The sequence below is a fragment of the Anarhichas minor genome, unplaced genomic scaffold, assembly GCF_050575085.1.
Source record: "Anarhichas minor isolate MPS153535 unplaced genomic scaffold, ASM5057508v1 ptg000114l, whole genome shotgun sequence".
NCBI lineage: Eukaryota > Metazoa > Chordata > Actinopteri > Perciformes > Anarhichadidae > Anarhichas > Anarhichas minor.
The window spans coordinates 458,759-481,500 of record NW_027466560.1 but is presented as its reverse complement, the minus strand read 5'-3'; the positions used below and the strand labels follow the sequence as shown (position 1 = coordinate 481,500).

The 22,742-nt window shown below is 44.5% G+C and overlaps 1 protein-coding gene across 1 annotated transcript in view; it reads right to left on the bottom strand.

Moving 5' to 3' along the window:
* Positions 1-19,627, bottom strand: part of cacna1ab (calcium channel, voltage-dependent, P/Q type, alpha 1A subunit, b) — a 110,884-nt gene extending 91,257 nt beyond the window's left edge. The window contains exon 1 of the mRNA XM_076083010.1: positions 19,328-19,627. Within this exon, the coding sequence (XP_075939125.1) occupies positions 19,328-19,626 (299 nt within the window). The 5' untranslated portion in view covers position 19,627. The remainder of the gene's footprint in view (positions 1-19,327) is intronic.
* Positions 19,628-22,742: the final 3,115 nt, after the last annotated feature.

The window sequence follows — 22,742 nt, the reverse complement described above, 5'->3', positions numbered from 1 at the left end:
TAGGAGGTAAAGGGGGGGAAACAAAGAAGAAACGATGGAGGAAAAGATGGAAGGAAACAGGATATACAATGGTAAGGAAGAAGGGGAGAAAAGAGGAACTGAGGACAATAGAGGTGCAGATTAGAATGAGGAAAAGATGGAGAGATACAGGAGACTGAGACAAAAAAAGAGGTAGAAATGGTGATGGAAAGAGGAAGAGGTAGAGGAGAAGAGAGGAGGAGACGGGCAGAGGAGGCGATGGAGGTGAAGACAGACAGAGAGAAGGAGGAAGAGGAGGGAGAATTGCAGTATTTTTATCATTCCGAGTGAGTGGGCTCCATAAAGTAGGTTACTGTCAGCAGACAAGGAGAGGCTCACACACACACACACACACACACACACACACACACACACACACACACACACACAGCTAGATGTACCATCTCCATTTTAGTTCTGCTGAAGCAGCTGCAGTGTGTGTCTGCATATATATGTGTGTGTGTGTGTGTGTGTGTGTGTGTGTGTGTGTGTGTGTGTGTGTGTGTGTGTGTGTGTGTGCGTGTGTGTGTGAGAGCCTGGAGCATGCTCAGTGAGCCACCAGCTGAAACATGAAAATACCAAGTGGACTGTTTAAATGGCAGCGGTGGATGTTTCAGCAGGGAGGAACAAAGATGTCTTCCCCTCAAAGGGTTCTGGTGACGCTTCGATCACACGCAGCGGATCAGAGTCCTAAAAGAGACGCTTCCCTCGTCCAGAACTCGATGGATTTTTGGTTAAAAACTGTAAGGTTTGTGGTTGACTCAAGCGTGAGAGAAGTGTTGCTGCTGCAGAGTATCAGGAGGAACTACAATTGTATAAAAAAGCAGAATGAGACACGATGCAGACATGACTGTAATGTTTGGAATTCAGATTTAGTACAACAGTTCGTATGATATCTTACGAAAGTTACTACTATTTCTTTGTGCATTTTCCTACAAAAGCCTGCAACACGAGTCAATTTCCCGCTCGTTACATGCATACAGTCTTTTCAAAATAAACTTTCGTCTTCACAAGAAACAAATCAGTTTAAGCAACAAAACGACTTGGTTAAGTTTAGGAAAATATTGTCGTTTGGGTTAAAATAACTACGGAAGAGCAGGTACTGAAGTACGTAAGTTACGTCACAAATAAATCAAAACTGACTTCTGGTTTCAGACGGAGAACGAACATCCTCGTTTAGGATTACATGGATAACGTACGGAATTATTTCATGGGATGTCTACGAATTATGGCTTATGATGTTTCGGAGGTATAGCTACGACTGCTGGATGAGAACCGCCTGCTTCATTGCATTCTGGTAGTTGGTCTTTCTGTCAGCTCTGCAATCAATTACTCCTAAAATGTTTGATAAATGTCGGTGGACTATAACGTTGAAATAAGCCTTTGCTCCTCTTTTTATCTAAGAGACTGACACCAAAAAAAAAAATTGGCTGAAACTTAATAATTAGATAAGATTCGAGGTAAAATGCAATTCCACGTGACAACATCGGAGACAAACTGTACTGATGCACACACACACACACAAACGTCACACGGGAACATGGCGGAGTCAAAGTGATCTGATGGAGTGTCGATGGGGCTGCAGTCCCAGGAATCAGCATCACACACACACACACACACACACACACACACAGGTCTGATGTGTGACGAGGTGGGCTAACTAACATCCCACAGCGTCCTGCTAGCTCAGCAGCCGTAAAACTGTCAAGAGAACTGATGACCGACTATTTTGTCTTCTCCCGCTCTCACCCACACACACACACACACGCACACACACACACACGCACACGCAGACGCAGACGCACATTCACCTTAGCCATAAATCTCTAAACATCCCCATGTCACTTGCTGAACACACGTACAGCCTCCTGTACATACACAAATATGCACATACACGTGCTCGCACATTTGGCGTAAACTCTGCAGACGATGTTGCACAATCTGAGGGGAAATTGTTCCACTGGACGAAGAAATACACACACAATCTTTAACAGAGGTTTCGAGTTAAGAGGTATTAAAAATATTGCATCTACAATAGAGTTGGTTCGATTTCTGGTTTTGCCAGTCTGTTAAACCGGTTAAATTTTATGCAAACCGGCCGATTCAGCATTTGTCATTTTGGCACGATCTGGCAAATGAAAAAGAAGCAACCTTTGCCGACGACGTCAGGGAGCTAAATACAACATGTATTGCATTAATAAGCAATATGATTAGATTATAAACGGACTAACTGAGCCACCGATGACAACTCGAGCGCGATTTACTGCCGAGCCAGAAAACATGGAGATCAAATTTCAGTAGAAAAATGCTTTATTAACACATTGTTCGCTGTAATATAATCTAGTTTTTAGCTGCAATGCTAACTACTTGTTAGCTGCTTTATTAACACATTGTTCGCTGTTATATAATCTAGTTGTTAGCTGCTATATTAACTAGTTGTTAGCTGCTTTATTAACACATTGTTCGCTGTAATATAATCTAGTTTTTAGCTGCAATGCTAACTACTTGTTAGCTGCTTTATTAACACATTGTTCGCTGTAATATAATCTAGTTGTTAGCTGCAATGCTAACTACTTGTTAGCTGCTTTATTAACACATTGTTCGCTGTAATATAATCTAGTTGTTAGCTGCAATGCTAACTACTTGTTAGCTGCTTTATTAACACATTGTTCGCTGTAATATAATCTAGTTGTTAGCTGCAATGCTAACTACTTGTTAGCTGCTTTATTAACACATTGTTCGCTGTAATATAATCTAGTTGTTAGCTGCAATGCTAACTGGTTGTTAGCTATAATGCTAACTATTTGTTAGCTGCAATGCTAACTAGCAGTTAGCTGCTATACTAATGCTCTGAATGTCGTATCGTGAATCTTTAAGATGTTTGTTGGACATAATGCACACAGAATTTGGAGTCAAGTCCAGACTGAGACACTGATGCTTTAAGCACTTTTACTTGATCCAAATTCAATCCGACTACACATGTGAACCGCATCTTGTTGCAGGAATCCGCTCGTGTCTGATGCTGCGAACGATATGATCCCGTTTCACTCAGCTGTCTGAGGCAGACGGAGGTTACACAATGTGGATATATGTTACTAGTTCTACTACTGTTGCTAGTTTGATTTCACACATTCTCAGTCACTTTCTTGTCTGCTGCTTTGTTGAATCACATCATCCATCATTCACGTTTTTATCCTTCCTCTTCCTTTGCTCTGCACATCTTCCGGTCCTTGTCGCCATATGTCAATAGCTTATATCCTGTATATTGTACCGCCTGCATCTTTGAGCGTGTATATAGATAATGAGTGTGCACATGCGCTCGTGTTTCTGTGTGTGTGCACGCGCAAGGTGATTGGCTGATAAATGATGAATGCCCAGGAAATGAGGAGTTCAGCAGCGAGGAGAAGCAAACACATGACATCAGCAGCTTCTACATTAGGCACTATCTCATTATTTAGTGCACTCACACTCACAAACCCCACACACACATGCACGCACACGGGCAGGTCGACATATGGAAACACACGCTAAAACATCACATACATGTACAGTTAGAAACAAACACAGGGAGTCATAGCTACAGGGTGTTACATATGTGTGTGTGTGTGTGTGTGTGTTAGGGGGGTGTATTGGAAGACAAGGCTGGTTGTGCTGCTGCGGTGACTCATCAACCCAGTGAATCACACAGAGATCTGATTTAGAAACAGACTGCATCCACCTGACTGCTGCTTCCAAACGGCAAACACACACACACACACACACACACACACATGCATACACACACCTATGCACACTCATTAATGCACACTCACATTCAGACGTGTAAAAAAAAATAACATGAAGACAGATAGAGACTGAAATGATCGTTGTTCTACATGTTAGATTCAACATCTTCACTAAAATTCACGTTAAATTAAACCTCCGTGAATCTCAAAATATACCAAAATATTTCAAATGCATGTAAATGACACGTTGTAACGGTGTTATCTCATAATACTGTGTGTTTTACTGTATTTATATGTTGTATTTCTACTTTAAACCCTTTCAGCAAACAGAGTCCCTCTGAGGATTTGGACACGTTGAAACTGAGCTGAATTCTGCCCGCAGAGAGTCTCGCAGACTTAAAAAAAAACCTTTAATAAGGAGACGACAGCCGGTTATTCTGCCTCCTTGTCCTCCTTTAAAAGCTAAATCCGTATTACACTGTGGATAACTCTGCAGCAGAAAGAGAAGCCTAACTTTAGCTCGCTCCCCGTCCCCGATGGTTTGGACTTCAGCTTCAAGGGATTTTGGAGCGAACTGATCTCCACGCAAAAAAAAAAGAACCTTTCAATTACCAGGTGAGCTCAAAGCGAGGAATACCTGTCTGCCTCTCTGGAAGCGCTTGAGAGGAGGAGACGAGTGCAGGGATGTGCGGTTCAAATAATTAGCCCAATACCAGAGTCCCCTGTCGCCAAATAGTTAATTAACAGCTCGCCCTGTGTGTGTGTGTGTGTGTCCAGAGGATTAAAGACTGTAATTATAATTATGTCCTCTCCTCTCTGTCTCTTTTTTCCCACCTTCTCCTAACACATACTCTCTTGGTATTTTTACACATATTTCTCTCCAGACACACACACACACACACACACACACACACACACACACCTCTGGACCACCACGGTCGAAGAGAGCTGCAGTTTTCTTCCAATTCTTTACGGCAGATTCTAAATAGTGACATTAAAAGTAAGGGAGGTCTCGCCTTCACCACAATGAGAAACGAATTCTGTCTGCAGCTTGTTGCTGCTCTGACTATAGACTGTATATCTGTGTATAAGAAGTGGACAAAGTCAACGTGACGTCACCTATTGGTTTGTGGACTGCCGCTTTGAAGCCTCGATTTCGGCGTCGCCATCTTGGATTATGGCCATATTACCATATTTGGAATGCGGAGGAGTGATGTAGAGACGCCGTATACGTCTGTTAGAGACCTGTCAATCACAGTACCCCCGCCCTACAATGTTACTGAGGTAATAAATCGAGAGAGAAGCAGAGTCATCGTCTCATAGACTTCTATACAATCTGATCTCATGGTGCCCCATGATACGTCATTTTCCGCTTCCCTTTTATTGTCTATGTAATCAGCCGCGCAATGCATTCTGGTAGCGCCGCGGTGGGTTTGGAGAGATGGATGGAGGGCATCGCGTTGGCCGTGAAGGTAAATCAAAACGTTATCACGTTGTGTTCAAATGTAATCTTGTAAATGTAGTTTTTGCTGAGAAACTTTGTTGTTTGAACATGTTTCCACAACAATAAGATAAAAATGACTTCCTAAACACCTTAAAAGTATAAATAATTAAAAATACAAATGCCAAGATTTATTTTGTTAATCAAAGCAAATGTTTAAATATAAATACAATCTTGTAGTCTTCTGCAGAATGTTTTGAGACGACGGACCCTGGGAAGGCTCGATGACATCGACGTCTCGTCTTCTCTGGATTAAGCAGACGGCCGCTGAGCCTGAGATCTGATGCTGTATTGACGTGGTGACCCCGGCTAATAGCTGGTCTGCTGATAGACTGAGATAAGAGACCAGCCAGTCCTCCAGACTGATCAATTGGTCACGTTTTAACATTATTATGCTGCAGGTTGTGTTTTAGTTTGTTGGTTATTTGAAGCATTTTTAAGACGTAAAGCAAGTAGATTATTTGTGTTTGGGTGCAATCTAAATTAGACACTTCCATTTCTGGAGGTTAAATCAGTTTTAAGAAGCTCTATTTTCCCCTCTTGTCATTCTGTCTCAAGTTGTTTTTATCGAACGTCATCAGATTATGTGCAGTCATAGAGATGGTAAGGAGTACTTCTTCTGTCATTTCACAAAAAATGTGATATTCTCTTCCGTGGATATAAACCAGGCGGCAACCTCCGGTTCTGCTGAGTGGAGCCAATGCGGAAGTGTCTTAAAGCTGCATTCTCTCTAATGTCCACCTGGGGGCGACTCCTCTGGTTGTATAGAAGTCTATGAGAAAATGACTCTACTTCTCTCTTGATTTATTACCTCAGTAAACATTGTAAACATGAGTTTATGGTCTCAATCTCTAGTTTCAAGTCTTCTTCAATACAGCATGATGTTCATTTAGTACATTATGGTCCATTTAGAGTCAAACAGACCATAAAGCAGGGGATGCTTTAGGGCGGGGCTACACGGTGATTGACAGGTCTCTCTACCAGAGACGTATACGGCGTCATTAGATCATTGGTTGCAAAAAAACCAACATGGCGACGGCCGTAATCCGAATGACGACGGCGAAATGGGCTTCAAAGCGGCCGTCCACAAACCAATGACGTCACGATGACCACGTCCACTTCTTTAATATAATCTGTGATACAAACAGATCATTTTGCTCCAGAGCTAGAATTTAACCTAAAAACCACCGAGCATGAAGACAGTCGAGTGGATCGCAAACCATCATGGACCGTACGGGGGAATAATTAATACAGAAATTGCAGTATTCACATTCAATATGTCGTACAGTGACATAAACCTTTTTTCTGAGCTGACAGATGGAGAGAGGAACTTTCTGTTGTTAAACTGAGACATCGCTTTGCTTTGTGTGTTGTGGCTGACGAGGGCGAGGTCAGACGGACATTTGCTTGATCCCCCCCCACCGCCCGGGGGGACGACTGCAGGTCACCACCCCGAGGTCAGAGAGGAGGAGCTGACAAACAGCTGCTGATGCAGAACACGCCTCCTCCTCCTCCTCCTCTTTCAGGCTGCCTCACACTTCTGACCGGAGTGATATGTTCAATTCCATATCAATAGGACACACGTAAAGATCAACGACTTCACACACTATCGATGGATGTGAGGTACCAACAGTTCTTAATAATAATTAAGGTCCGTGAGGAAATTTCGTTGACTTTTAGTTTTAACGGTTGCGGTCGGAGAGAAACACCAACACTGCCCAGAATTGAACTAAAAGCCCAAATCAGGCCGCTGTATTGGCAAACCGTTCCATCGGTCTGACCCCATCACACGCTATCGAATCCAGCCTGAAACCCTCTCACTGCCCGTCACCTCATTAAATGTCACTTATCAATCTGCCCCCCCCCCCTCTCTGTCTCAGCTTCTCTCAGTTATCCACTCGTCCTCCTCAGCATCTTTGCCTCCTCGGGGGGTGGGGCGCTGACCTCAGAGCCCCGCCCTCTCAGAGTGACGAGACCAATCCCCCCCGACACACTGACGCAGGCTGAATGGTTGTCGGGCTGATCGGCTGCAGCTCGACAGGACTCCTGTGGTTTGGTTTTTAGTTTGACAAAATAAATATCCTCGCTTCTTCTTACGCGTTCTTCAGATTAAAGGTGAATGAGACGAAGGTATAGATTTTGCCAAAATGCGGTGGATCACCTTCGTCCCAGATAATTAGATTTTAATGATGATATTTGGGATTCTTACTTTTTTTAAACTACGATTATCAAACTCCGCTCATGTTAGATATTTTCATGGTCATTATTTCAGTTATTACATTTCCTGAATGCACAATTCTTAATAATATACCAACGACAAACAACGACATTTTGGCTCAGTTTTGGGGTTTAAGGACACAATTGATACTTTAATAAAATACTTGTTTTAACGTACTTTTATTTGTTTACCATATTCTTTTCAGACCCAGAGTCTGTCAGTCTGTCTGAGGTAAACTGTTGAAGCTGCTGTAAGACTGCTGTTTATCGAGTGAATCTGAGTTCCTCTGGTAAACAATTAGGAACAGTAAGAAAAGCAGGAGTGGATCTGGACCTTTGTCAAGGTTGAAAATGAGTAATAAAGTTTGACGTCTTCTTTCGGACAACGTGGCCTTCGTGCTGTTGTACGCTCTGGTGTACATTTTGAATATGTACACGATGTATATGTATGTATAGGATGCCTTCACTCGCGGTGCCAAAGCCCAGAAAAATCAACCTTGTTGCAGAAAAATGGTAAAATAAATTGCGGACGGACGGACAGACAGACAGACAGACAGACAGGAGGAGGGTTTAGTTTAGGTAACGGGAAAACACAATCACACTCCTATTCCTCTACTTAGCCACAGCAAGGAATGCTGGGTAATGGAAGGAATAGCCGATAGCAGCTTGGTACTCCATACTGTAAAAACAAAAACCAAGCTTCAAATTAGCTTTTGATACACACACACACACACACACACACACACACACACACACACACACACACACACACACACACACACACACACACACACAGGAAGGCATACATTACACACACACTCAGATTCCTTCACTTGGCCCTGTTTCTGGGGAGAGGCACCCTGGGCTGCAGGCGGGGGGGCGGCTTAGATCAAACAGACACTGAGTCTGTCACTACACCCCCCACCCCGACTGCATATTCCCCTCTTTCTCCCTGCATATCTCTTCTCCTGCCTCTCGATCTGCTCTCCACACTGCAGTCGACAGCCGCCAGAGTGGAATGGGGGGGGGGGGGGGGGGGGGGGGGACAGGAGAGAGGAGTGTGAGAGGAGGAAGAGATGGAGGAGGAGGAGGAGGAGGAGGAGGAGGGAGGGGAGTCCGGAAGAGCTGGAGAGCAGAAGAGGAGATAAAGCGTGAGGAAGAGGAGAAGCTGAGAACATCGATAGTCGTCGTTTCTTTTTTTTTTATATGTATATATTTTATTCTCTCTACATCTTCTCCTCCTGTCCTCACACAACCCTACACACACACACACACACACACACACACACACACACACACACACTCCTCTCCTCATCTATACAAAACCTCAAATAATGTTCAATTACAATAATTAACGTGATCATTTCCCCGACACCACCATTCATTACTTTGGCAAAATAACTATTAAAGAGGGGATGGAGGGGGAGGATGGAGGGGGAGGATGGGGGGGGAGGATGGGCCTCGTCTTCCTCCCTGCACCATCACCCGAGTCCTCACAATGGACAGAACCGGGAAATGTTTGGTATTTTTACTTGAAAAATCGAAATCGTTGCAGATTTACTTTGCTGTAATTAATAAAATAAGAAACGTTTCAGTCATAGAGGGGATGCTGTAGACGTGAATTACAACTCACTGGAAACATCAAGGTGTATTCTAAGGAGCTCATCCTTTCTAATTCAGAACAACAGTAATATTACATATATATACAAGCTGGAATTATTGTTTTTATTTTGTCAGATGAAAATGTTTCCTCTCCGTGCGGTTCAACTGTTAACTTCTTAAATCACAATTCCTCATTTCTCTCCTCTGACTAGTTGGTTAATGCAACGTGTCCTCATACAACGGCTCGTATCATTTCTTACACAAAGAAGGTCAGCAGCACGGGTCAACTTACACTCGTTACATGCATGCGGTCTTTGTTTGTGTCAGGTTCAGGAAAAGATGTTGTTCGGGTTAAAGTAACTACAGAAGTGCCGTTACTGAAGTACGCACGTTACGTGAAAAAACAATCATCAAAAACCTTATTGTTTAGTTGCTACGAATGCTGGATGAGAGTTGTTTTAATTGTTTGATTTGAATTCATCTTATTTTATTGGTTGATTTAGTCATTTGTGTCTATTTATCTCATCTGTCTATATTCTTATTTACTTACTTTATATGTGATGTGATATATTTCCATATATGTATGTTAAATACACATCTGAATACTGTAAATGCCCAATGTCACCTAACAGACCCAATGGCGCCCAATGTTACCTAACAGACCCAATGGTGCCCAATGTTACCTAACAGACCCAATGGCGCCCAATGTTACCTAACAGACCCAATGGCGCCCAATGTTACCTAACAGACCCAATGGCGCCCAATGTTACCTAACAGACCCAATGGCGCCCAATGTTACCTAACAGACCCAATGGTGCCCAATGTTACCTAACAGACCCAATGGCGCCCAATGTTACCTAGCAGACCCAATGGCGCCTCCACTAACATTAAAGTGATAGAGTTCTTCGTTTCATATCTTTAAATTCCACCACCACTCCTCCATCAACATGACATTTATAAGCCAGATAGAGTGCTGCTTTACCAAAGACCAATAACTGACCGTCACGTCTAAACTGCCAAAGTGTAAATATATGAAATGAATAATGCATTTTGACTGAGACGATGATGACTGAGACGTCTTTTGGACACCTGAGAGGCAGACGAGTGAGCGGGAGACGAGACGGTCTACAAATATAGAAAACCCGCCCACGTCCGTGTGAGACAGAGCCGACTGAAGACATTCTGCAACCCGAGAAACACTGCACAAACACGAGAACTAACCCCCCCCCATTATGGAAATGGGTGAGTCCGGAACAAGGACAAACCATCCAGGCTGGTAAAAAAGACAGGAGGGGGGGGTTGGTTTAGAGAGGCTCGGTCTTCTCGTCCCTCCTGGTATTTAGATATCAGTCCTGCCTCAGAGGTTGGTTTCTTCTGTGTGTGTGTGTGTTCTAGTGCATGCTGTGAGCTAAAAATGTAAATGTGCTTGCGGATGAATGAATACAGTATATGCATGTTTGTGTGTGTGTGTGTGTGTGTGTGTGTGTGTGTGTGTGTGTGTGTGTGCATCAATCTGTCCCATTCTCCCTATTCCCCTCCGTCTCCATCAATAGAATAAAAAAAGAAAAAAAAGAAAACGCCACTACTGTGCTAAGCATCTCAGCACCAACACACACACACACACACACACACACACATACACACACACACACACACACACACACACACTGGCTGGCTAAAGGCCAATCAATAATTCACATAGTGCAGATTGAATGTAGATCAGTGACTCAACATGGGGGAAAACACTATGGCTCTCCACCTCTCTAAGTCTCCTCCTTCCTCCACATTCCCGTCTCTTTCTCTCCTCCTCTCCTCCCCTCCTTTGTCTTTTTTGCTTCCCCTCTTCCTTTCTGCACCTCTTTCCTGACACACTCTCCCCGTATATCCTTCTACACCTCGCTACCTTTTCGTCCTCATCCTCTTCCTCTACAAAGAAGACATCAAATCTTTATGTAACTCGACTAAAAGGACAGAATGAAATGTGGCCGTTGTTGTTTGTCAGAGAGCACCAGCAGAGTGCTGAGGATTCTCTGGTGAAACAACTTTAGCGGTCAGAGTTTCCCAGTTTAGAGGGGCAGACACTGTCTGGATTATGGCCGGATTTTATCCCCTTAATTAGTTGCCCTCTGTAGCTGACGCTGATGGTACCGGTGTATATACGCGAGGCTCAGAAAGATGTCTGCTGCTGGTCTACCAGGCGATACAAAATGATTACGTTAGCGTGTTAAGTAGCGTTATACTTGTTGCAGGAAATGAGAGAAAGAGTATTTGTTTCTTTGATGAAGCTGTTTTGGTTTCTTTTAGATTTGGCGGTGTTCCTCACTTCTCTCCAAGTCTACTTGTCTCCATTTTCTCATAGACTTCTATACAACCAGAGGAGTCGCCCCCTGGTGGACAGTAGAGAGAATGCAAGTTCACTTCTACATTGGCTTCACCCGGCAGAACCGGAGGTTGCCGCCTGCTTCAAACACACACTTGCATACACACACGCACACGCACGCACACACACACACAGAGCGGTGGCAGTCCCCACACACAGAGTTGAGGAGAGGACAGCAGGGGCATCACGTTTCACCACAGTGAGAATCCAGACAAACACACACTCTCACACTGAGGGAGTTGACTGTGAGGATCACATATCTGGAGTGACGTTCTGTCAAAACAACCGTCACTATGGTGCTCATCTGTCTGTCAGGAGAGGGAGACAACTATACATCCGTCTCTCTCCATGTATGGATGCGAGTATGTATATATGTTTATCTGAGGTTGAACACATTCATTGACTGTTGTTTTTTAAATTCGCACAAGTTATTTTGTTGCATCCTTCATCAAATTCAGTGCATTGTTTAATTTTAAAGCTGCTACGAGTAACTTTTATTTAGTGTTGATTTTGAAGAGTTGATATCGAGACCACTTGAATCTACGAGTCATTGAAGTCAACGTTGAGTCGTCTAAAGTCAACAAATTCACCACTTTATTCCTTATAAGATACAGAACATCACGTCTTGTTTCATTAGAAACACCGAGTCAAAAACTAATTCTGATTGATTTTTGTCATTATTCCTGTATTTCAGTTTATTACTGTTCTACGATGATGTCATGATCACAGCATCAGCAATATCAAACGTGCCATTGTTGAAAAAGAGAGAGAGAAAAAGGGAGAGAGAGAGAGAGATAAAGAGACAGAGAGAGGGAGAGAGAGAAAAAGGGAGAGAGAGAGAGAGAGATTGCACATTGGAGCGTGAACGTCCCAAATGGTGCTTTTTCTGCCAAACACTGGGCTGCACTGTGTGTGTGTGTGTGTGTGTGTGTGTGTGTTGGGATGCGGTCGAGCCCCCCTGAGGTAAGCGATCCTGCTGAACAGGTGTTACAGTATCACCTGCCCCCACCCACACACACACACACACACACCAGAGCTATCAGAGCCTCTGTCAGCCGTGACTGATCAGAACGAATCTGCTTGCTCCACACCAGACGGATGAAGCCAAGCCACCAGCTGATCTGTCAGCGAGTGTGTGTGTGTGTGTGTGTGTGTGTGTGTGTGTGTGTGTGTATGTGTGTAACCATGCATCATTTATATGTTTGTTTACGCATGCATAAGTGTTGAATCCAATCATTTCAACAGCCACATACATGTTTCTATGACTACCAGTCTGCCTTCAAGTATCGGTATCTCTGTGTGTGTGTGTGTGTGTGTGTGTGTGTGTGTGTGTGTGTGTGTGCGTGCGTGTGTGTGTAGGTGTGTGTATCTTATCTGAATCGCTGGAACTCATTCTATAGTAACACAACAGCATCTACTGTAAACTAAAGTATCTCACACCTAAAACAATCATCCACATACACACCTTTAGATCAATCGACTCTACATCAGAGAAGCAGAGTCATTTATCAAGAGAGAAGTTGTAGCTCAAATCCTGCATATTTAAATTGTAATTAATATTCTGATAGTTGTTTATGTTTGTATCAGGCGACAACCTCCGGGTCACAAATGTGAAGCCAATGCTGAAGTGTCTTAAACCTGCATTCTCTCTAGTGTCCACCAGGGGGCGACTCCTCTGGTTGTATAGAAGTCTATGAGAAAATGACTCTACTTCTCTCTTGATTTATTACCTCAGTAAACATTGTAAACATGAGTTTATGGTCTCAATCTCTAGTTTCAAGTCTTCTTCAATACAGCACGATGTTCATTTAGAGTAAACTCAACGTTACCACAGCGTCACTCCTCCGCAGTCCAAATAGTATCACTTCCGTTTACTGGTTGCAGAGAAAACCAAGATGGCGACGGCCTAAAGGCCGAACTCGATGCCTGAAAACGGTAGTCCACAAACCAAAAGGTGACGTCGCGATGACTAGGTCCACTTCCTATTTACAGTCTGTGAATTTTGCCTCGTTATGAAATTTAGGTATTCTGTCCAACGAAATGCCACAAGGCTCTTAATTTGAAAGTTACACAGGTATTGGTACAGGTGGTCTTGCGTTTGTGTTAACTGCATAATGACGTAACATAAAATGTGGTCCCATTTAGAGTCAAATAGACCATAAAGCAGGGTATGCTTGAGGTGGTTACTGTCACATTTTGGAAGCGTAGAAATATCTTATTCAGTGTTCGGTTTTACCAACTGGTGTCACTTCTGGTTGCAAAAAAACAAGATGGCGACGGCCTACAGGCCGAACTCGAGGCTTTAAAACTGTAGTCCGCAATCCAAAGGGGTGCCGTCAAAGTGACTACGTCCACTTCTTATACACAGTCTATGATTTGCAGTGTTAAGATGTGAGCGCTACTCAGTTACAGGTCGCTAAGACAAGGTGACATTCTGATTGTCCCAGCGGGGGTGTCTGTCTTTAATCTCTTCTCTCTCTTTCTGTCTCATACTGTCTGCCTCTCTCCATTTGTCTTCCCCTCACATGATACCAGGCAGCCGGGAAAGTGTGAAACCTACACAGACAACGAACGCCCAGGACAGATGGTCAGAGAGAGAGAGAGAGGTAGAGAGGGAGAGAGGGAGAGAGAAAGAGAGAGAGAGACAGAGAGAGAGAGAGACATTACTGCTGCTTCGTTGAAAAATAAAGATTTCTTGTTCTTGTGTCAATAAATCAGATTTGAAATAAGAAGTAAAATGTGAAGGAGAGAGAAGGAATATTGAAATGAACGCAAGAGACAAAACCTCAAGTTTGTACAAATTCAAAGTTCATTTTGTCATTTGAGTGACCAGCTGAAGTTACAGTGAGGCAGTTCTATGGTGTCACTGAGTTAGTCTGCTGAGTGAAGCCGATGCTGAAGTGTCTTAAAACTTGCATTCTCCTCCGGTAGCAAAAATAAGTCACAGTAAGCCCCGCCCCTAAAGCATCCCCTGCTTTATGGTCTGTTTGACTCTAAATGGACCATAATGTACTAAATGAACATCATGCTGTATTGAAGAAGACTTGAAACTAGAGATTGAGACCATAAACTCATGTTTACAATGTTTACTGAGGTAATAAATCAAGAGAGAAGTAGAGTCATTTTCTCATAGACTTCTATACAACCAGAGGAGTCGCCCCCTGCTGGTCACTAGAGAGAATGCAAGTAGAGAGACACCTTAGCGTTTGCATAAACAATCAGAATATTAATGACAATTCAGACATCACACTAAACTGGAGAATTAGCGCCAACAATTGTTTATCTAGATTTGCCAAAGTCTTTCAAAATGCAATATTTCACTTCAGCCGACTATTTCGGAACGTTGGTCCAAATTTCTACTCTACGATAAACAATATCGCCACTACAGTATCTAGCTTGAATTAAATCGAGAGTGACAGAGGAGTACAAGACAAAAACGAGAGAAGATGGAGGACAGAAGATTTAAAGCGGAGTTGCGGGGGGAAGAAGTGCAGTGCAGGGGAGGAGATGAAAGGAGTGTAGAGAGGGAGAGAGAGAGGGAGAGATGGGGAAGTGCAGGCGGAGGGAGGGGAGGAGAGGGAGGCATAATGAAGCCCTTTGGGTCTCTGGTGGAAGAAGCCACAGCGGCTGCCAGCCAGCACGGCCTGACTCGGTGCAGATGGCAGCATGCTGGGATACGCTCGGTTCACTTTCAAAGCAGGAAGTGAATGTTCTTTCAATTTGAAAATGTTCTGCAATGAAAACTCTTCTCAAACAGTAGAGATTCTGTTTCATGCAGATGTTTATCTGAGGCTGCTTCTATATCCCGAATGTTTACAGGATACTCAAAAGAGACGTTTAGAAGTAACCGAGTACGATGAAAAATAAAGGCTGCATGTGCAATCAGCAACGTTGTTTCCTAAAAACTACTTTTTAAAGAATTGTGACGCCACTCTGATCACATTATTTCCCTCAACATATTACGGGAGCTTTTCTATTGAACATATTTTAAATATTCATATCGACCATATCTGCAAAACGCTTAACGTCAACTGGGGCTGAAATTAACGATTAACTTTACTATCAATCAATCTGCAGATTATTATTATTAACGGTGGTCTATAACAAACAGTACAAACTGTCCGTCCCGGTTTCTAGTTTCTAGGTTTAAGGAGATAAAAAAAACGAAAAACAAAATATCTTCCGTTATTAAGATATAAAAACAGAGAAAAGCAGGAATTCTCCATATTTGATAGGATGACGTTTTTTTAGCATGAAACGATTAATCTACTAACACAGTAGACGTTAGCAGTAGCATTAGCTCTTTTTTACAATATGATTTCTAAATGTGTATTTTCATTTCGCCCCTTATTTTTGGTGCGAGCGATGTCTCACTTAGAAGTCCATCGGTCTGGTATGAGTCAGTTCCAAAATGAGACACACGTAGAACATAACTAACTCTCCTCAGGGATACGTTTTCTAAATCTCCACTCGTGACTCTGAGGTAAAAACAAAAGCAACATTCCGAACATGAAGCAAACAAAAAAAAACTAAAAAGCTTTGAAGAGAGAACAAACTCAGCTATTTTCGTGAGCTGATGGATTTCCGAACCATTTTTATTTCTGCAGAAATGCCAAAACGTTTTGGCAGAAAGTTGAGGAACCTTTATGAAGGCTCTCAACTCCCAAAACACAGCAGGACCTCTCCTCCAAATAAAGACTATTTTTAAACACTGAACCAATCAGGAGGCATTCGGATATCTTACTTTATCATTTATAAATAAAATGACTGAATTCTCTTTCTTTGTCAATTAAAAGCAAACAACTAAAGTCTTCTTTCAGACTAAAGGAAAGAAAACATCCAAAATACACATTTAGGTGTTTATTTTACTACTTTGAGTATTTGAGTCTGTAGATGTTTGACCCTGTTCACCTGTAGAGTCTCTAAATGTCTGTAATGTAACTAAACGTCTCTTTAAAGGACGTTTTCTCTAAATGAGTTTGTTCTCAGACTCTGATCCAGAAATCTCCACTTCAGCAGCTCTTACATACACATTTCTCCATATTGGAACATATAACTCCATTCTTAGTCATTATTAAACATTAAACGTGTTTTGTTTTTTAACATATAAACACACACCACCTTTACCACAGACACATGCACCATGTGACCAACCGACTCACATCATGTTAAGCGTTAACATGACTAAACACCGATGAACAGCTCTTTTTAATCCTCCAAAATCTGAAACACTCTCTTCCATTAATTTGTAGCTTTAGTTAATGAGTTAAAATAAAAAAGTCCCTTACATCCCGTTTATTAAAAGCTTTCCCTGCTCTTATCTTTGTACGTCTTTATTCTTGTTGTTGAGCTGAAATCTGTGAATAAAAGCTAATTTACAATTAAAGCTTCACTGACTAATCGCTTTGTCTCATGAGCTTTGTCGTATCACCTTAAGAGACCCACAGGGAGACACTTCACCCACCTCACCTACCTCATCCACCTCACCTACCTCATCCACCTCATCCACCTCATCCACCTCATCCACCTCACCCACCTCACCTACCTCACCCACCTCACCCACTTCACCCACCTCACCTACCTCATCCACCTCACCTACCTCATCCACCTCATCCACCTCACCCACCTCATCCACCTCACCCACCTCACCTACCTCATCCACTTCACCCACCTCACCTACCTCACCCACCTCACCCACCTCATCCACTTCACCCACCTCACCTACCTCACCCACTTCACCCACCTCACCTACCTCACCCACCTCACCCACCTCACCCACCTCACCTACCTCACTCACCTCACCTACCTCACCCACCTCACTCAGCTCACCCATCTCACCTACCTCACCCACCTCACCTACCTCACCCACCTCACCCACCTCACCTACCTCACTCACCTCACCTACCTCACCCACCTCACTCAGCTCACCCATCTCACCTACCTCACCCACCTCACCTACCTCACCCACCTCACCCACCTCACCTACCTCACTCACCTCACCTACCTCACTCACCTCACCTACCTCACCTACCTCACCCACCTCACCCACCTCACCTACCTCACCTACCTCACCCACCTTACCTACCTCACCCACCTCACTCACCTCACCCACCTCATCCACCTCATCAACTTTGTTTTGCAACCAGAAGTGGAACGAGATGGTGGAGCCAAATACAACCGAACGCTAAACACACTATGAAAGGGTTAAAGTTTTAAGACAAAAACAACAATGCTGTGGTAGCGACCTGTCAATCACAGTAAGCCCCTAAAGCATCCCCTGCTTTATGGTCTGTTTGACTCTAAATGGACCATAATGTACTAAATGAACATCATGCTGTATTGAAGAAGACTTGAAACTAGAGATTGAGACCATAAACTCATGTTTACAATGTTTACTGAGGTAATAAATCAAGAGAGAAGTAGAGTCATTTTCTCATAGACTTCTATACAACCAGAGGAGTCGCCCCCTGGTGGTCATTATAGAGAGTGCAGCTTCAACACATGAAGCATCGGCTTCACCTTTCAGAACCAGAGGTTGCCGCCTGGTTCAATACAAATTAACAAAGTTATCTAGTAAAGCCCGCGACAGAATAAAAGTATTTAAGTACTTCTATGGAGTGGATTGAGCAGATCACATCGCCACGAAAACAAATCCACCTGCTAACCGATATGCGTTGAAAGAGGAGGTTCAACAATGTTGCCCGAAATCTGCAATCGAACAAGAACGCAGCAGAATTACTTTAACCACTGCCTCATGACATCAACGTAACACTAACCTGTGATGGAAAAAAATAAATATGCTAGCTAGTCATATGCTATGCTAGCTCTGTTGGCTACGGTCCGGGGCTAAGGTGCCACCTGCTAACTAACCATTCACATCCATTCATATTTGGAGCTCGCTGGTGCAGTCCTGCCCCACTTGACATTCAACGTCCCTGAAACGATTTCAAAGTCTTCAGGGAGAAAAAGAATCCTCTGATATGACGTGGACCAGCGGAGCCGGGGCTCGGAGCGCTAATCCTCTGATTGAAGGACGACCCTGCTCTACCAACATTGAGCTACAGACAACCCTGTAGGAAGAGCCACAGGCCGCCCATATATGGTCAGTGGTAAGGAGAGAGAGAGAAAGAGAGAGAGGAGAGAGAAAGAGAGAGAGAGAAAGAGAGAGAGAGAGAGACAGAGTCATTTCCTCTCCCTTCTAAAGCCTTCATAATGCTGACATCAGCACTCTGCTCTGACTACAACTGTAGCCCCAACATACACACACACACACACACACACACACACACACACACACACACACAGGTCACTTACAGGTTCGAGCTAAATGCTCGTATTCAAGATGCAACTTAATCACCAGCAGCATCCGCGTGATTGTGATCGCCGGTGTCATGACAACCGGCATCATCATCAACATCCGTCTTTCATTTATTCCATCGATGGCAGCTTTTTAATACACTGTGTATGTATATATATATATATACAGTATATACATATATATTGTATCGGGTCAGCCTGAGGCCAGGGCTGGACACGGCAGTGAGAGTGAAGTGAAATCATGTATGGTGTCAATCAGAATCAAATCACACACACACACACACACACACACACACACACACACACACACACACACACACACACACACACATCACGTTATCATCTCACAACACTGCATAAAAGAAAATAAAGAAAATAAAAACATCACATAATGGCATAAAAAAGAAAATCACAACTTTCATCCTGCAGGTGTTGGCTGATCCAACCCCGAGCCAAACTCCACACCATACCGGGCCACACCTCGCCAACCCACCACACACCGCAACCCCCCCCCCCCCCCCCCCGTACCTTAGCAGTCCGCTCGGCCTCGCTTATCAAAAAGGATATGGCCATTCGGTGATCTTTTTGGCGTACTTCCTCACCAGGTTGTCTTCGCTGAAGAGGAAGAGGGAGCGGTTGACCGTTAGGCAGCTCTGCCGGACGGGTATGGGGTTGTACAGGGCCATGGTCCGGGCTCTCTGGGCCATCGACTGCTTGTACACTCGCTGCCCTCCGGGGGGCCCCCCTTGCCTGCTGCCGCCGCGGCCGGGCCCCCCTTGTCCGCCGGCACCCCCGCCACCACCGCCACCACCACCTCCTCCTCCTCCACCATACCTGTTGGGTAGCTCGTCTCCAAAACGCGCCATTCTGCAGACACCAAACGCCAGAAGTTAGGAAGGAGCCGGGGGGGGACCTCAGAGTGACACCTCCACATGCCACCACCCCATCAGCCTCGGCTCCAAACACACATGCAGAAGCGGAGTCAGGTTCTCTCTGTCTCTCTCTCTGGCTCCCCTTCTCCGTCTCCTGCTAGTCTATCTGTGCGTCTCCTTCCCAGATCTTCAGCACCGAGAAGATACCTCCATTTGTGTGTGTGGAAAAGGGAGGGGGTGAGGAGGAGAGAGAAGGGGGTGGGAGGGGAGGGAGGGAGGGAGGGAGGGAAAAGCGCACGGTGTCTCTGACCGTGTGTTTGGAATGTGAATGTGAAACAGAGCGATGTGTTTATGTAATTTCTGGCGAATGAGTTCTCTGACTGTAAGAAAAAAAGAATTTGGTTTTATTGGCGAGAAAACTGTCAGAAAATGTTCTAACTCGTCAGAGCATCCGCGTTTTCTCTCCGTCGGAAGAAAAGCAAGGCATCCTGTTTTTTGTTGTTATTTTTTTTTGGGGGGGGAGTCGGTAAAAATAAACCTCTCCAAGAATGAGCCAGTTTTTGCATTTCAATAAGCAAACCGTAATCGATCACGTTTGATACGCGCGATGAGGACGCATGTAGCTGAGCGTTTCAATAAATATTGCAATCATCTCCACTAAGTAGGCTGTACCCCTGGCTGGAGACTGCGTCTTTTTCCCCTCTCAACAGTGCATCTTGACAGGATCTGCAGTTGTCTTTTTTTTTTTCTTCGTCCTCCTCCTCCTCCTCCTCCCCAGGTCCCCTTTTTTTCTCCTGCGAGATAAAAATACAAATAGATAAGAGTAAAATCTTTAATAATTAATTTATTCTTGTGCCATATATGCGCAATGTTTAGTGTGTTGTGGCACGGCAGATCCCCCCCCCCCCCCCCCCCCACCCCCCCCCCCGCCGTCGCTCACTGCCACCACTCCGCTCGGGTTACACGCAAACGCCAACCGAGGGGGGCTTCCCCAAAATCCGAGCCTGGTGACATTTGTTGATATTTGGTGATGGACGGTGCGGCATCCCCCCTCCCCCTCCTCCTCCTCCTCCTCCTCCTCCTCCTCTTCCTCCCCCCTCCTCTTCCTACCCCCCTCCTCCTCCTCCTCCTCACCAAGGCGTCGGTCACTGATTTTGGGCGTGATTGCGCGCACTTGGAGACGAAAATACACCGGTGCTCAATCTACCAATTTATATCTTGCCCACTTCCCCGCGAGGGATTATACCAAAAAAAAAAAAAAAAAAAAAAAGAGTTGAAATTAAATTAAAAGAAAAAATGAATGTCCACAACGATCATCTATAATCCAAGGTTGTGAGAACAAGAATCCCGGACGCGTAGGATCCGGAGGAGCAGAAACAGACCACTGAGGGAGGCAGCAGCATCACCATTATCAGTTCTTGTTCGGAAAACACGACGGCGGTGTGTTGTAGCAGCGGCTTGCGTCTTCTCCGCCACCGGGAAGAAACCGTGCATCATGCCCGCCCAGCAGCATAGCCCCCCGAGGCTCCCCGATACCAGAGAGAGGCGGCCAGCCCCGCAAAGCTACAGCAAATCCAGCGTCTCTTCTCTCTCTCTCTTTAGCTCTTTTCCTATTCCTCCCTCTGTGTGTGTTTTTTTCTTCTTCTTTCCTCCCTCGACCCCCCCAGGTGGACGTGAACCAACACGCTGTCGGTCCGGAGGAGGCTGTATATATTCCCGTGGAGACCAGCCTTGGAAGCAAAAGAAACCCGACGAGCGGAGAGCTTCTCCGGCTCTCACCGCGTTCAGTCAGCCGTCGGGGTTGAGCCGCGCACTGAGCATCTGATCGGTCTGACGGGAACCGAGCGCCGCGCGCAGATTCCGTGGCCAAGCCTTGCAGCGCACGACGCACGGAGCGCCCCCCCACACACACTCCAACCCACTCCCCATATAGCGCACGACGGAGATGTATGGGCGTTAGTTGGGTACGGCGGGTCTCCTTTGCCCAGATCAATCATCATGCAATCTTATGATCGTTAGAATCACAATAAACAAGCAGGTCAAACATGTCAGATGTGGTCGGGAGGCCAAAACACATCTCGTTTCTAGTGTTACCTGAGATCATTTGGTGATTTATGTCTGATAACTTTTCATTTCCTCACTTATTAACCAGCAGGCTTGTGAACGCGGTTCAGAGTCAGTGGGGGGGCCAGACGCGGTGGACTGGATGGGTTTATAAGGGGGGTCCTGGCCACTCACGGCTTCTTCTCATGTTCGCTAAGTGCCAAAAAAGACCGTTCACTGTTTACTCAAACCCAACAAGCCAAGCAGAGGGCTTTGTCAGGAGGGGGTGAAGGTGTCATGGAGACCAGAGGACGTCAGGGGTTCCTGCCAGCTAAATGAGAGCAGGGTTGTTTTCACAATCTGTCTGAGTGTATTTTTTGAATCAATAAGTTCCCTTTCCCCTACTTTTCTATCTCCTATCTGACAGTACAGACGGTTATGTAATATTGTTCCAAGCCAAGAAAAATTCTGCTCAAATGGGATTCCTTGGGAGGACAAAAGAAAAACTGTGATTTTGAGCTTATTTTTGGACTTCCAAAAAGGTTTTATAAGCAAATGTTTGTTTGCTTTTTTGCCCCCATAAATGTATGAAAAAAAAGATGTTGACAATAAACTAAGTTGGACCAACATTTCATCTCCAGGAGGAGAGTTGAGAGAGTTTGTGAGTGGGTTGTTTTGTTTGTTTTTTGAGGAAGTACTGTTATTTTGAGGACGATTTGAAAGAGCTTTTTTTTTTTAATCTCTCTTCGTTCCTCCCTTTTTTTTCTCCGAGCCGGCTGTCAGTCTGGCTCCGGCATCTGAGTCGTCTTTGATGCGGGTTGAGCAAGCTGTTTGCTTGGGCTAAACCGACCGAGCTGTCACCTCTCCAGAACAGGAAAATGAAGGTGGTGGAGGAGAGATGGAGGGGGGGGGGGGGAGTGAAATCCATAAAAACACATTTGCCAGAGAATCCCTTTCAAATAGACCCTATGAGATATTTTACATAATGGAAGCAGGAATAGAGTTAAAAGACACCGAACAGCACCAACTCTGGTCTTTTTAGAACATTGACGCTGTCCTTGGTGCTG